The 16,688-nt window shown below is 38.0% G+C and overlaps 1 protein-coding gene across 2 annotated transcripts in view; it reads right to left on the bottom strand.

Moving 5' to 3' along the window:
• dhx8 (DEAH (Asp-Glu-Ala-His) box polypeptide 8) overlaps positions 1–16,688 on the bottom strand; it is a 58,675-nt gene that overhangs the window by 13,005 nt on the left and 28,982 nt on the right. For both annotated transcript variants that reach the window (XM_073071582.1, XM_073071583.1), the window contains 8 exons: positions 16,080–16,290; positions 15,280–15,461; positions 11,098–11,238; positions 10,302–10,457; positions 7,316–7,453; positions 6,365–6,493; positions 5,601–5,797; positions 2,130–2,309 (listed from right to left, as the gene is read on the bottom strand). In XM_073071582.1, the coding sequence (XP_072927683.1) occupies positions 2,130–2,309; positions 5,601–5,797; positions 6,365–6,493; positions 7,316–7,453; positions 10,302–10,457; positions 11,098–11,238; positions 15,280–15,461; positions 16,080–16,290 (1,334 nt within the window). The remainder of the gene's footprint in view (positions 1–2,129; positions 2,310–5,600; positions 5,798–6,364; positions 6,494–7,315; positions 7,454–10,301; positions 10,458–11,097; positions 11,239–15,279; positions 15,462–16,079; positions 16,291–16,688) is intronic.

Below are 16,688 nucleotides of genomic sequence, written 5' to 3'. Positions count from 1 at the left end.
TCCTTTCATTTTCTTAATATATGTTAAAACTCTTTTTCTTTTCACAGGTCCATTAATTCCATTAACATTAAAACTTAAAAAATTAATTAAATTAATCATTCATAATACCTTGGGAACTCTTTAAAATTCTCCATGTTGCTATGAGTCTCTCCCCAACCATCCAGGCAAAAAAGAAGAAAAGTAGAAGAAAGATAGCTAATATATAAAAAAAAACAAAATACCCCCCCCCACTAATGTTGCAATTAAAAAGAACACAACATTACCCCCCCCCCCCCCATTTTACGGGTCATGGCAATCACCATGATTGTACACGTGAAAACCGCAGCCATCGATCAGGAGCTCCTCCAGCTCCCCCGCAAAAAAAAAAGAAATTATATTAATGAAGAAAAGAAAAGAAAATAATTAATGTCTCTCCTTGCAATTAATACTCCTCGACTATTTTTTTCCCTTATAAATGTCCATCAAGTCCAACCTTGTTTCAATCTTCATCATTAGTCCATTGCAATTCTATAATTCTTTACTCCTCTTCATGAACATCAGGTAATTCTTGTACAAATTTCTCTGCTTTCCGATAGTCAACGAAATCTTCTTTCTTCGTTATCCAGGAAAATCATCAATTTTGCTGGGTAGCTCAATAAAAATTTATAGCCCTTTTCCCATAAAGATTTTTTCACTGGATTAAATTCCTTCTGCCTCTTCAGAAGATCGTAACTTATGTCTGGATAAAAAAAAACTCTTTTCCCTTCTATTATCAATGGCCCATTTCTCTTTTTAGCACCTTGAGTAGCCGCCTTCAAGATCATTTCTTTATCTTGGTACCTTAAGCATTTTATCAAAATTGATCTTGGATTTTGATCTTGTTGAGGTCTTGGTCTTAAAGATCTGTGTGCTCTTTCAATTTCAATTACTTGACTTCCTTCTTTCATTTCCAAAATTTTCGGAATCCATTCTTGAAAGAATTTTATTGGATTTTCTCCCTCTGTACCTTCCATAAGACCAACAATTTTAATATTATTTCGTCTACTAGAGTTCTCAAGCGCATTCATTTTTTCCAACATCCGTTTTCTTTCTATTGTCCAGGCAAGATTATCGTTTTCTATCTTATCTATTCTTTCAGTGTTTTCTTCCACTTTTACTTCCATCTCTTTAACTTTATTATCCATCTTCTTTTGTTTTTCCACCACATTATCGAGTGTATTCTGCATCCTTCTTATATCTGTTCTTATAGCTTTTAAGTCATTCATCATATATATCAGGATATCTTTTATGTCTCCTTTAATCTCTTCCTTCTTTTCTTTTTCTTCTTCCTCTGAACTTCCCAAAGAGTCTGGTTCTACTTTCGATTCACTTCCAATTTCACTTCCAGCCGTAGTTGAGATTTGTTAATATCTGTTCATGCATACTTTCGCGCATGCGTTGTTCTTGCCGTTTCTTCTTAGAGACCGCCGACATCACTGCAACTTCCTGTCCCGCATCATCAGAAGTGCCATGCACTTCGCCGGGAGGAGATCCAACTTGAGTCCGAGGCTTTGCCGAGACGGTTAGGCCTTTTTCTCCGCCGATTTGTGCAGTCTTCGAAGTAGTAGCTTTCTTCTGTTTCAGTTTAGGAGCAATATCAAAAGATAATCCTGAGTTGCTTATAAATAGTTTCTAGTAGGTATTTGTTAACTCTTCTTCATTTAAACCCTATTTCATTACTTTTTACGAGGGAGCTGGATTCCCAACGTCTCGATCCTACGTCATCACGTGACATCCCCCTCCTTCACCATTCCTAACATCTTTTGCTCCCTTCAGATTTGCTTTCTGCTCCATATTGACAAATATAGTACTGTGCAAAAGACCATTAAGCATGTGAGGAAGAAGAGGTTAAAAGAAAATAAATGGGGAAAATCAGACTGAAAGGACTGCTCTGCAAAGAGGTCACATGAACACAATGGTATGAATGGCTTCCTGTGCAGTATTAAGTTTCTGCTAATGAGCAAAGTTAAGATTTTTCAGAAATTAAATCTCAAGGATTATATTTTTGTCCTCAGTAAACATACTTCAGCAGTAAAATATGAACCATACCAACCACCCTGGTCAGTCCATACAGTGGTTTGTATTGTGATTACCTCATCACCATTACATACCATTCGGGCTGCCTGTTGAAGAGCGCACTGGAAGGGTGAATGTACACCACCTGCTGGTCAATCAATGTACGGTATCCCTCTTGTGGGTCCTTCTTAGCTGCATTGCGGAAGAAGCCACTGCAGATTGCTTTCTGAACTCGCACTGTAGCTTTTCCACATGAAACAACATCCAGTTTATGTCTGTGTGAAAATGCAAGGAAAACTTATAAAATTTACAAAATGATTACAAGACAATGTGCGAAAGAACTTAACAGAAGGTATGAATTTACTTCAAATATCTTGCCTGGACTTTCACTTAACCTATCATTTTTACAGCACGAGGAAATCTGCAGATGCTGGAAATTCAAGCAACACACACAAAATGCTGGTGGAACACAGTAGGCCAGGCAGCATCTATAGGGAGAAACGCTGTCGATGTCTCGGCCCGAAACGTCAACAGCGCTTCTCCCTATTTTTACAGCACGTCTGGGCTGGGGAGGTGGTAGAGAGCATGCTTAAACACATGCAAAATAGAGATGCAAAAGGAGAGAAACATGACAAAGTACTTCACATATTTGGATCCCTTGAAAGTTGGATGCAAAGATAGCCGTTTGGCACAAGTCTTCAACAATCAGCAAATATCATTGGCTATTATAGGAAATTTAGGTGACAGCATCACCAGCCATAACCAAGCATGCACTGAGAGATTATGGCCTTGTACAGGCTAAAGAGGGGAAGGCTGGAAACTCAAAGAAACTACAAATATTCCTCTTCACTTTTAGAATTAGAGGTACATCAACAGAGCAGGCATTGGTGCTAATCTGCCTTGACAAGTAATGCTTCACAAACATTGGGATGATGGAGAAGCCAGATGATCTAAACTCTGTGGAAGTCAAAACAAGAGCTTGTAATGCTATGAACAAAGAAATAAACCAGTGCACTGATCACTAGTAGCAGTAATCACTGCATTCTATCATTGGGTGATGAGTAACTTTAATTTTGCACTCATAACTGAGTATGTTTACACAACACCATTTGATAGCAGGGATTTCATTAGAAGACAGTAATCAAAACTATAATACTGGTAAAAGTGATCACAAGATAATTATTAACTTTTCTGAGCCCCTATTATATTTAATTACATTTGTAAAAACACAAAGTAAAGATCCTGGCAATGGAAAGCAGAATAAAACAAATTAATGTTCCTTGAAGAAGTAAAGTGGAAGAGTTGGCATGCTCCAAAAATCTGCAGGATCACTTTGAGTTCAATTATTTGGAGGTGGGAGTGGGGGGGGGGGGGGGGGAAGAGAAAGAGAAGGACAAATAAAATAACCTGTTGACACCACTAAACTAAGTGATGGGAAAATGTAACATAGCCACAAAAAGAATAATAGTGCATTAGAAAGCGCATGATGAAGAGTCACTGTAATGATTAAAAGAACACGAGGCTGCAATTAATAAAGTTCTGAAAACCTGACACTGTATGCGGGGAGGAAAGCCACTTATTTAATGTTTTCTAAATAACCAAAGGCTTTGAAATGTTTAAAACTGAAACAAAGCAACATAGATATAGAATCATTCCAAAAGTAAGAAACATCTTTTACACCTATTATCAGAAATGTACAGAATTAAGTCTAATATCACCGGCATATGTTGTGAAATTTGTTAATTAATGGCTGCAGTAAAATGAAACGCATGAAAAATAAATAGAGAAAAAAAACATAATTACATTAAGCGCATATATGTCCATTAAATAGCTCAGTTAAAATAAGTAGCACAGAAACACAGAAATAACAAAGTAGTGAGGTAATTCAATGCCCATTTAGAATTCCGATGGCAGAGGGGAAGAAGCTGTTCCTGAATCACTGAGCGTGCGCTTTCAGGCTTCTATACCTCCTTCCCGACAGCACAGAAATGGGCACTTTCAGCCCGCTCCATCCATGCTGTGACGTCCATCTACTCTAATCCCACAGGCCCGTACCCCTTTTTCCACCCAAGTAGATGTCCAAACACCTTTTAAATGTTGTAATTATATCTGCCTTCACCACCTCCTCTGTGAAAAACTTACCCCATAGATCTCCTTTAAGATTCCCCCCCCCACCTTAAACTTTTTAGTTCTAGACTTCTGTCTTAGGAACAAAAAAATCTCACCATCTATGCTCTCATTTTATAAACCTCTATATGGTCACTCCTCTGCCTTCTACATTTCAGTAAGAACAAACAGCCGTCTCTTCCAGGTAACATCCTAGTGAATCTCTTCTGCACTCTCTCTATTACTACGACTTTCCTTTTGTGTGGCAAGCAGAACTGTACACAATAGTGCAGTCTAACTGTTGCTTTGTACAACTGCAACATGATGCCCCAACTCCTGTACATAATGCCTTGGCTCATGAAGCATAGCATACCAAATGCATTTTCACTACCCTATCAAACTGCGTAGCCACTTTTAGGGAACCATGTACTTGCACCCTAAGGTCTCTTCAATGCTCCTAATGTCCCTGCCTTTTATTCTATATGTCTACCACAACATGGAATGTTTTACTCTTGCATACTGAAAGAGACAATGTTATTTAGATTCAGAGGAGAAATAAAGGACTACAGAAATTAAGTTAGAGTTGACAGCACAATTTGATAAGCCATACACTATTATTTTTCATTATTCTATGCTAATTAAAATTGTAATTAAAACCTTCAGATAAGACTCTGAAGTTTTACTTGGGTCTATTCTTCATTAAAAGTAACTTATGCAGTTCACAGAACTGTCCCAAGCAGCATTTACTGAACAAGAAATGTTTGCAAGAAACTAGCTTAAATTTCTTATAGAACATGCTTATATAGTGCTAGAACGCAACAGTAAGTTTTGCTCATTTTCTTCTCTTGATAGAACAGAGCATGCTTGCAACCATTAGTTTCTGGCAGCAGCCATCAAGTTGTACTTCAAAAGAATTACGGCAAATGGTGCACCTTTTTCATGATAAAAACATAATGAACGCCAGTAAATAAAACCTTTTACAATTTCCATATGTTCCAGATTATTCCATTGCCCACTCTTCCTATGTCCACAATTACTCTAATTATTTTTGTGAATTATTGTTATTAGTATACTGCGCATGGACTGCATAAATAGCATGAAGTTGTAGGGCACAGATTCAAAGAATAAAGTATCTTTAATGCCATGCGCACATAGTTAAGTGCTGCTTGGAAAGCAAACCATTTCCTCCACATAATAGAAACAAAACAACAGAACTCTAAGAGAGGCATGTCAAATTGTTTTTGACAGAATTCCTGTAGTTAATGGTTAAATGGCCAGGGAGCAGTGTTACCTGTTTAGTGCCTATTCTACCAGAGGAAAAACAAAGATTTATCCAGTAAAACTTCATATGATTTGAACTGCCATGCATTTCAAATGAATTCCGATGACTTCGTATATATTGAGTGCTTTGTTTCAATTCACTTTTAAGAAACATACTGCAAGTATGACATTTCCTTTACCTGTCCATGATGCCCAGCATTTGTTTGCGGATATCTTGGGCTCTGCGAAGGGAACGTGCTTGGATGAAATTTTCATAACACCAGGGGTTGGAGAATTTGTTGTTCTTCCAAGAATTATAAACAGCGAGCAAGGTGAGGTGATCTCCTTCTGCCTGGTGGAACTTAGCCTTCTTCTGGTCTGCAAGTGCTTGCTTATCCTGAGTGAGGGATGACACATGACCAATAAATGAATAAAGGCAAATTGGACTGACAACTACAACTGCTTAAATATAAAGACAGAAAAGAAACCCATAAAAAAACTGGAAATTTGGAATAAACACAAAGGAACTTTAAATGTACAGATTGGTTAACTCATACGAAGAGAAAATGATTAATAACTCATTTGTTGATCTTCTTTTGACACAACCCTTGCTGTAGCTCAAATGTTTTCTTGTAACATTTGACAATGGATATGCAATGCACATCTATTTTATTTTGACAAGCAGTAAGCATTTTCAATTGTAATAGAAGCACTTAGTTTACAAGACCAAACCACTTGAGCTACTGTGCTCTTACATTTGCTTTAAGAATAAAATTAAATGCACACAAATGATGAGTCTAGATCCTTTCTCTCTAAAATATTTTTTTCCAGAAATTCACAGCTTGAAGGAAAACAATAGCATCTATAAATTCAAATTTTCACATCTATGTCCAGTAGAGTACATTTGCAATTGACAGCAATTCCACTAGTCCTTTCAATGATCAGTCCAAGTAGATTTGCTTACCTTTGGTCGGTAGAATACATTCTGCACTGACAGCATAGACACAATTGTCAACATCTCTTCACTGCAGCCAAGATGTACAGACATGATCAGCATTTTACACAGCATGGGCTCCAAAGGAAATTCTGCCATCTAAAAAGAACGACATGAAAAAACTGAACACTACGGGAATGAAACAGAATTCAACTTCCCTCACAATTTATTACATTGAAAGGTGACTAGGATGCAATACAGCCCATTACTTTTTTTAAAGCAAATTCTTTGTTCGCCAATCATACATTCCATAAAATCTCAAAAAGTGTACTGCATCAAGCTCAGTAAATGCCGAGTGCATGCCCCATACATCTAAAAGATGATTTCAGGCTCTGCAAGACAATACGAGTTATTTACAGCATATTTTATGTTATAGATCCTTTTCCTGAAAGACTTCAGCATTCGATCAGGATGAGCTCATAGCTCAGCTCTGTCAATCAATCAAAATAAAATCAATACAAAAACTTAAATCAACAGAAAATTTAATAAGACTGATCACCTTGTCCACCCAGCCAATTTGGCCGTTGAAAAATTGTGCAGACACATCTCATCCTGTTCTATGGAAGACAGTTTTATTATCACAACGACATCAGCAAACACTACAAGGTTAATAGCTGCATGACTGACCTACATATTGAGTAATAAATGGACCTAAATGAGAAGTGATGAGCTTCACTTCAATCACTTCCTGCTTAGTACTTACATACTGATATTAAAATGAACACACTTCAATCATTAATGTTCACTTTACCTAATAACTTGATATACTTTCCATTACAAGATAGTGAAATTTGTAGAATGATTTAAACTCATCCTTATAACAGCAATTGTAATTAAAGGCAAAAGAATGTTTTCAGGTCAAAATTTAAAGGGAAAAGCATTTTGTGTTTAGAAAATCAGGAATGTATAAGATTTTCTTACTCTACGCCCAAGCCTTGTCAGCAAGCCTTCATCATCAAGAGCTCCTAATGTATACAGCTGTTCCATGGCTGTGATGAGGGTCTCCATAGGAGGGGCATCCATGAAATCAAATGAAAGGAGGTCATTGATTCCCATAGCCTGAGAAGGAGAGAGGTCTCATTGTGAAAGAGCACAGACCACATGAGTAAAACAAATTAAGTCAGTGCGATAAAAGCTTTTATGCCTACATGTTTAAACTTCCACAAATTTTGCTCAAATTATGAAAAGTACTATAAATTTCGCTATACACAATTTACCCTTCAAATCATCTGTGTTAGTTCTAATGTTATGTTACCAGCCACACAAATTTCCTGGAACAATTATTTTTAAATATCAAAACTGAAATCAAACTGTGGTCTTTAACTACTCACAATCCCATCAAACAGCTGTGCATATTTCAAGCTCAGTGTACTGGATACATATTAATGAAGAACCGAATCTCAACAGGGCATCCTGATTCCTGACTGGGGCAATGCACCCCAAGTATGCATGAGCAATTGGAATTTGTACACCTGGTGTAGATACTGGATCACAGAACTCTCCTCACTTCCACCATGCTTTTAAATTAAACTGCTGTGCTCAGCAGATCCAAGTCAATACAGAATTAGTAAATAAGGTTGGCACAGTTAATAGACATTGCTTCACAAAGATGGGGGTTTAATCCTGACTGTGGATACTGTCTGTGCAGAGTTTGCATGCCCACAACCCTACCATCCATAACACCGAGGGTTTAGCTGAGTGCTCCAGTTTCTTCCCACATCCCAAAGACATGCAAATTGGTAGATTAGATTACTGCAAATTTATTATTTTAGCACTTAGTAACAAGGAGGGGTTTAGAGGGCTACAGGCTCAAACACTGGAAGAAGGACAACACAATTGGCACAGACTAGTTAAGTCAAAGGGCCTGTTTTTTCACGCTGTAGAATCTTATGACTTGATACTCCCTTGTGTATAGACAGGTGCTAGGAGGAGATGAGAATGTTGGGAGAATAAAAATAATTGGGATTAATGTAAAATAGTGAAAATGGGTAGTTCATGTGGACTTGGTGGGCCAAGAGTCCCATTTCCATCCCATCTCTGCTTCTAAGAAGATCAACACAATCAGATATTTCTACACATTTCAAATGTTTGAAATGCTCCAAGACTCTTCAGATGGAAAAATATGGTACAGTCGGCCCTCCTTATCCACGGGTTCCACATGCGCTGATTCAACCAACCACGGATCAGGAAAACCCGGAAGTTCTCTCTCCAGCACCTGTTGTTTGAGCATGTACAGACTTTCTTTTCTTGTCATTATTCCCTAAACAATACAGTATAACAACTATTTACATAGCATTTACATTGTATTAGGTACTATAAGTAATCTAGAGATTATTTAAAGTACAGGTGGTCTTTAAGTCGGATTTGTACGCAAGTCAGAACAGGTACATCCGGTATTATTTAGCGTCAGTTAGTCAAATGTTTGTCTTAGTATATAGTATATATTTTACCTTTCTATGCATATAAAACACTTAAGAAACATATGTGTTTCAATAATGAAACCACTGTGTTGCTTAGTAATAATTGTAACTTTTATCGGGGCAGGGCATTTCACATGCTCTATTATTCTCACTTTATCCTTTAAAATTGTTCCGATCACTATTATTTCCACTTTATTTTCAATCGCGATCGTTTTCACAATAAACTATCCCTCAACATCAGCAAGACGAAGGAATTGGTCGTTGTCTTCAGAAGGCGTAGCGGACCGCACAACCCCATCTACATCGGTGGTGCGCAGGTGGAACAGGTCAAAAGCTTTAAGTTCCTCGATGTGAATATCACAAATGACCTGACTTGGTCTAACCAAGCAGAGTCCACTGCCAAGAAGGCCCACCAGCGCCTTTACTTCCTGAAAAAGCTGAAGAAATTTGGCCTGTCCCCTAAAACTCACATTAATTTTTATAGATGCACCGTAGAAAGCATTCTTCTAGGGTGCATCACAACCTGGTATGGAAGTTGTCCTGTCCAAGACCGGAAGAAGCTGCAGAAGATCGTGAACATAGCCCAGCACATCACACAAAGCAATCTTCCATCCTTGGACTCACTTGTCAAAGCAGTGCTGCCAGGATAATCAAGGACACGACCCACCCAGCCAACACACTTTTTGTCCCTCTTCCCTCCGGGAGAAGGTTCAGGAGCTTGAAGATTCGTACGGCCAGATTTGGGAACAGCTTCTTTCCAACTGTGATAAGACTGCTGAATGGATCCTGACACGGATCTGGGTCGTACCTTCCAAATATCCAGACCTGACTTGCACTACCTTACTTTCCCTTTTCTATTTTCTAATTATAATTTATAATTTAAATTTTTATTATATTTACTTCGATTTGTACTCCAGAGAGCACAAAGCGCAGAATCAAATATTGCTGCGATGATTGTACACTCTAGTATCAATTGTTCGGTGACAATAAAGTAAAGTAAATTTTTCCGGAACAGAAACACTGCGGGCCGCCCACCGCACTGATTCAGGTTAAATAAGGGACTTGAGCATCCGCATTTTTTGGTATCCGCGGGGGTCCTGAAACCAATCCCCCGCGGATAAGGAGGGCCAACTGTACAGGATTTTAAAATAATGAAATGTTTTAATACTGTGATGAAGTGATAAGGCAATGTATTTCATGCAAGAACAATTAAAAATGACCTCATCATTGAATGTTTGTTACCAGGGTTAATAGAGGTAAATATCATTGCATCCAGTGAATAATCATGGTATTTGATTGCTGCCATAAAGAATCACTAGAAACAAGAGCTCCTTTTGTACTGTAACTTTCTTTACTTTTATGACACAGATGCAGTATGCTCAAAATTCAGTGTCACTAAGAGGTGGGGAAAGAATTCTAATTACCCCTCAATGCATAGAGAACTTAAAAGTGTTTTATGATACAATTGCAATTTATATTTAACTTACCTTAAGTGAAAGTACAGTACTTGCAAGATTAGTTCTTTGAATTTCAGGAACATTTGTGGTCAACATTTCATCCCTATAAGCACGCTCTGTGTACAATCTATAACATTTCCCAGGACCTGTCCTTCCTGCACGGCCAGCACGCTGCTTAGCTTGAGCCTAAGGACAATGGATAATATTAGAACCCTGGAAATGGAGTCAATATTTAAAATTGCACAACAAAGCCACACAGTATTTAAGAATAAGTGAGAGTTTAATTTTAAAAAATATTTAAATGCTTTTTTAATGTTTTAATTTTAAAATATATTTTTCTTTTCTGTTCACTATCTTTTGCATAATTTGAAAGAGCATTTACCCAACTGAAAATAAAATCTTTTGAATTTCCCCATTACCTCTCGCTGGTCTGTCACATTATTTTAAAATATTGCAATTTACAGGAGTTACTCAAGCTGAGCTTCAGCCTCCTAGCTCCTAACTGGCTTCTTGAATGTCTTTATGCTCCTAAATCAAAAAGGATCAAGCTTGGATATGACACCATCCACTGGGGAAGATAGCAGAGAGCGTCTGATAGTATTCAAACTATAACCAGTAAATAAAATTCAAATTTCAGTAGAGCACAGCATTGAATACTAAACCAGATTTTTGTTTTAAGAAATAATGATTGTATAGTCTGCAGGGAACCCTGAAAGGCATTTGATGCATATCAATTTAATGCACGATGTCAGCCTTGCTTCTAACAAAAATTACTAAGTAAATAATATTATCAATAAGTTGAATTTAAAATAGTTATTTAAATAACCTGTGAAATTGGAGTCACCACTAGCTGGTCAATACCAGTCTTGGAGTTATAAACTTTTTGCTTAACAAAACCAGGGTCCACAACATAGTAGATGCCATCAATGGTCAATGATGTTTCAGCGATGTTAGTGGCAATTACAACCTGTAATTTAAACAAGAAGTTAGTTATGACAGAAAAGATTAAGGAAAGGAAAAAACATATCTGGATGACTAAATTTTAAAAGATGGAGCAATAACATGGCTATTTTCATCTCATCTTAATCCACCAGGAGAGAGAAATTACAGGCCCACATGCCAGTAATCAGTAACTTTAAATTTCTGTGTGTCACTATCACAGTTCACTTACAGTAAAAAGTTCCTGATATTTAGTTTTACAGTTACTGTTCTATAGATTTGCTAAGTACGCCCACAGAAAAAGAATCTCAGGATTGTATGTGATGACGTGTATGTACTCGGATAATGAATTTTACTTTGAACTTTGAACCATGGATCTCAATGCAGCTGTCAACAATTGCTATTGTCTAAGGCATCTAAAAGCACCTTGTGTATAAAAGTCTAAGATCCGCAGGTGCTGTAGCAGGTCACAATAACAAGAGTAGTTGCTTGAAGTGAGTGTTGATGGTATGATGGAAGGGAGGAAGTTTGGAAGACTAAAAGCCAAAAGGTTGGCAGGTAAAGGGGAACTAAAGAAGCTTGTGGACTATGTATGAGCAAGCACATATGGTGCAATACAATTAGAGAGTCAAAGTTTTATTAAAGACAGATTAGGCTTGGCAAATTTATTGGGGTTTATTGAGGATGTAACCAGCAGGATGGCCACTGGGACCAGCTGAAGTTGTTAATTTAGATTTTCAAAAAGGTATTTGGCAAAACACCACATGAAAGGAAATGCACAAATTAACACTTGACATTACATATTTTGATATGGATGGCAATTGCATAACTAACAGAAAACAAGAATTGGGTCACTTTCAGGCTGGCAAGCTGTAACAGCAAATACTGGAGCATTAACTGTTTACAATGACTATTAATAAGATAGATGTAGAGAATTAAATATATTGTCGCAAAATGTGTTAATGATACAAAGATAGGTGTGAAGAAAGCTAAGGATACAAGGGGATACAGGTAGTTCAAACGAATAGATAAAAATGTGTCAAATCAAATATATTGAGAAATCAGAGGTTATCCACTTCTGTTGGAATAATAAAAAAGAGAATGTTGTTCAAGGGCACAGACATAGCAAATGCTGCTGTGCGGAAAGATCTGAATGTCTTTGAACATGAAATACAGTCAGTATAGAGGCTCTGTAGATAAATGCGAAGGTCATGGAAATTTTGCCATTTATTTCAAGATGGATGGAGCATCAAACTAGGCAGTTATAGTTAAAAATCATATAGGGAGTAAGACCTCACCTACAATACTAGTATACTAATGATCTCCCTATTTAATGATGGAAGTACTTTCAGTGGAAGCAGTTGTGAGAAAATTGCTTTATGTTGAAGAGACCGTCCTATGAGGAATGTCTGAGCATACAAGGCCTATTGCCACAATAGGTCAACAGCAGATGCAATCTAACTAGCTCTCCACATGGCTTTAGACCACCTGGACAACACAAATGCCTATGTCAGGATGCTGGTCATCAATTATAGCTCAGAATTTAATACAATCATTCCCACAATCCTGATTGAGAAGCTGCAGAACCTGGGCCCCTGTACCTCTCTCTGCAATTGGATCCTCAACTTCCTAAGCAGAAGACCACAATCTGTGCAGACTGGTGATAACATCTCCTCCTCGCTGATGTTCAACACTGGCGCACCTCAGGGTGTGTGCTTAGCCCACTGCTCTACTCTCTATATACACATGACTGTGTGGCTAGGCATAGCTCAAATAACATCTATAAATTTGCTGACGATACAACCATTGTTGGTAGAATCTCAGCTAGTGACAAGAGGTCGTACAGGAGTGAGATATGCCAACTAGTGGAGTGGCGTCATAGCAACAACCTGGCACTCAATGTCAGTAAGACGAAAGAGCTGACTGTGGACTTCAGGAAGGGCAAGACGAAGGAACACATACCAATTCTCATAGAGGGATCGGAAGCGGAGAGAGTGAGCAGCTTCAAGTTACTGGGTGTCAAGATCTCTGAGGATCTAACCTGGTCCCAACATATCGATGTAGTTATAAAGAAGGCAAGACAGCGGCTATACTTTATTAGGAATTTGAAGAGATTTGGCATGTCAACAAATACACTCAAAAACTTCTATAGATGTACCGTGGAGAGCATTCTAACAGGCTAGATCACTGTATGGTATGGAGGGGCTACTGCATAGAACTGAAAGCAGCTACAGAGAGTCATAAATCTAGTCAGCTCCTTCTTGGGTACTAGCCTACAAAGTACCCAGGGCATGCCCTTTTCTCACTGTTACCATCAGGTAGGAGGTACAGAAGCCTGAAGGCACACACTCAGCAATTCAGGAACAGCTTCTTCCCCTCTGCCATCCAATTCCTAAATGGACATTGAACCCATGGACACTATTTCACTTTTTAAAAAATATACAGTATTTCTGTTTTTTGCATGGTTTTTAATCTATTCAATATACATATATTGTAATTGATTTACTTATTATTATCTGAACGATGGCCGATTAGGAAAAGGGGAGATACAGCGAGACCTGGGTGTCATTGTACACCAGTCATTGAAGGTGGGCATGCAGGTACAGCAGGCGGTGAAAAAGGCAAATGGTATGTTGGCATTCATAGCAAAAGGATTTGAGTACAGGAGCAGGGAGGTTCTACTGCAGTTGTACAAGGCCTTGGTGAGACCACACCTAGAATATTGTGTGCAGTTTTGGACCCCTAATCTGAGGAAAGACATTCTTGCCATAGAGGGAGTACAGAGAAGGTTCACCAGATTGATTCCTGGGATGGCAGGACTTCCATATGAAGAAAGACTGGATCGACTAGGCTTATACTCACTGGAATTTAGAAGATTGAGGGGGGATCTTATTGAAACGTATAAAATTCTAAAGGGATTGGACAGGCTAGGTGCAGGAAGATTGTTTCCGATGTTGGGGAAGTCCAGAACGAGGGGTCACAGTTTAAGGATAAAGGGGAAGCTTTTTAGGACCAAGATGGGGAAAAACTTCTTCACACAGAGAGTGGTGAATCTGTGGAATTCTCTGCCACAGGAAACAGTTGAGGCTGGTTCATTGGCTATATTTAAGAGGAAGTTAGATAAGGCCCTTGTGGCTAAAGGGATCAGGGGGTATGGAGAGAAAGCAGGTACAGGGTTCTGAGTTGGATGATCAGCCATGATCATACTGAATGGCGGTGCAGGCTCGAAGGGCCGAATGACCTATTCCTAATTCCGAATTCCTAAAATGACCTATTCCTAAAATTCCTAAAAATTTCTATTTTTATTTTATTTTTTTCTCTTCTATATTATGTATTGCATTGAACTGCTGCTGCTAAGATAACAAATTTCACATCACATGCCGCTGATAATAAACCTGATTCTGATTCTATATTCAAAGAAGTTTAGAAGATTTGGGAGATGGTCTTATTGAAACATCCAAGATTCGTGTGGACCTGGACAGTATAGATGCTGAGACATCTCTTGTGGAATTAAAAACTAGGACCATAGTTTGAGAATGAAGGCTTATTCATTTTAGACAGGAAGGCATTCCCTGTTTCTAAAGGTCATGATTCTTTGGAATTCTCTACTCAGAAAACAGTAGAGGCTAAATCACTGAATGTGATCAAGGCTGATTCTTGGAAAATAAGAGAATTAAAGATTGTGAGAAACAGGTGGGAAGGCAAAGTAGTTAAAACCAAGACCATATCAACTTGTTGAAAAGCCAGGCTTAATGGCCCATATGACCATCTCCTACTCGTATTAAGTTTTCTCAAGGGACATTAACTGCTAGTTACTTTAGGCAACAAGATAACCAATGAAATTTTACAGATACAGTCTCTTTTCAATGACGCATGCAAGAAAAGCTAGATGAAAGTTAATTCAAAGAATTAACCCTCATTTTTCTTAAGTACTAATGGCCAAATATTCAAGGAGCTCTCGTTTAAAGTTTTACTCAAAATACGTTCCCAACTCAATTCAAGATAATTTTAATTTAGATAAAATATAATTAATATACTTAGCAATGAAATTGATAGATTGAATTTTTACCTTTCTGCTGCCTGGTGGGGCTGGATCAAAAATTCGAGTTTGCATTTCACTTGGCAAAGCAGAATAGACAGGCAGGATAATCAACTCTGGCACATCAGGACCCATCGATTTCATTCGCTCATACAGAATTTCACATGCAGTGTCAATTTCTTCCTGACCAGTTAGAAAAACCAGGATATCTCCTAACAACAACAATAACATTTAGAGTACAGACTTTTAAAGTGGATTAAAAGTTTTAATCATTTAGGTACACATTAAGCTTGAATGAAAAAAAAATTAATAGCCTACAGTTTCATCTATGAAGTCAATAAATGTACTTAGAGAACTGGACAGAGTGGTCTGAAGAGGCTTGAGGTCACTTTGGTCAGTGGGTTGGAAAGTTGATGGTTTATCAGGTTTTATGTACAAAAATACTGAAGAAAAAGGCTTGTTTGCTTCCAGCCAGTGGAAAACAGATGAGACTTATTGCTTGTTCAAGGACTCTGCATGCTCACTTACACAGGAACTTGGGAGTAACACAGTGGTGCAGCAGTTACAGTTTTAACTTGCAGCTCCTGCATCCTGGTCTGAGTTCTGATCTCTGTGGAGTTTACAAACTTTCCCTACGATCATGTGGATTTCACCTGAGTGTTCGAGTTACCATTCACATCCCAAGGCTACGTCACACTGCATTAGTCAGACTAGCAACATGATCTGTGCACACGTAGTAGGTCAAAGAGCTACTCCGATACAGTACTGTCTCCTTTCAGAAGAGCAGCAGGTCAGAATCATAAAAAAGTTTAGTAACTAGATCTTAATACCTGGTGGTTCAGTTAGATGAATCTGCATCACTGTAATCAGACTAGCATCAAGATAATCGGTCTCAGGTTCCTTAGTATAGAGCACTTCCACTGGGTATGTTCGACCAGGAATGGTGAAGATAGGTGCTTCATAAAAATACTGGGAGAATTTAACAGCATCCAGCGTAGCTGATGTTACAATCAATTTCATATCAGGACGCTTTTTAACAGTCTACAGAAAAGAAAATTTACATAACTTATGTTAAAATAGAAAAAAACAAGTTATAATTAAACAAACATAACAGATTGATTTATTGCTTTACATTATAAAAACATCTACAGGGGTAGGGAACCTGTGACATGTGCCCAAGATGGTACAAAAATTTTTTGTTGGCACATGGCATGCGACATTCTTTAAACGCTAACCATAATAGAAGGATACATAATGATGATCTTTACCACCAGATGAAGCAGCCAATGATTTTTTTTTAAACTGGAGAGCAGCAAGATGTTTCATAGTAAACATCTCACACCAGCTTACTGCCAGCTAGAGTGTTGTGAGAACACGACACTGGATGATATCTTTTGAAATCCTCACAGATTTGGTGTACTTGCATTTGGATAGTTAAT

Source organism: Hemitrygon akajei, chromosome 18, assembly GCF_048418815.1.
Source record: "Hemitrygon akajei chromosome 18, sHemAka1.3, whole genome shotgun sequence".
Classification (NCBI taxonomy): domain Eukaryota; kingdom Metazoa; phylum Chordata; class Chondrichthyes; order Myliobatiformes; family Dasyatidae; genus Hemitrygon; species Hemitrygon akajei.
The sequence above is the reverse complement of the archived record's forward strand: the minus strand, read 5'-3'. Positions and strand labels throughout refer to the sequence as shown.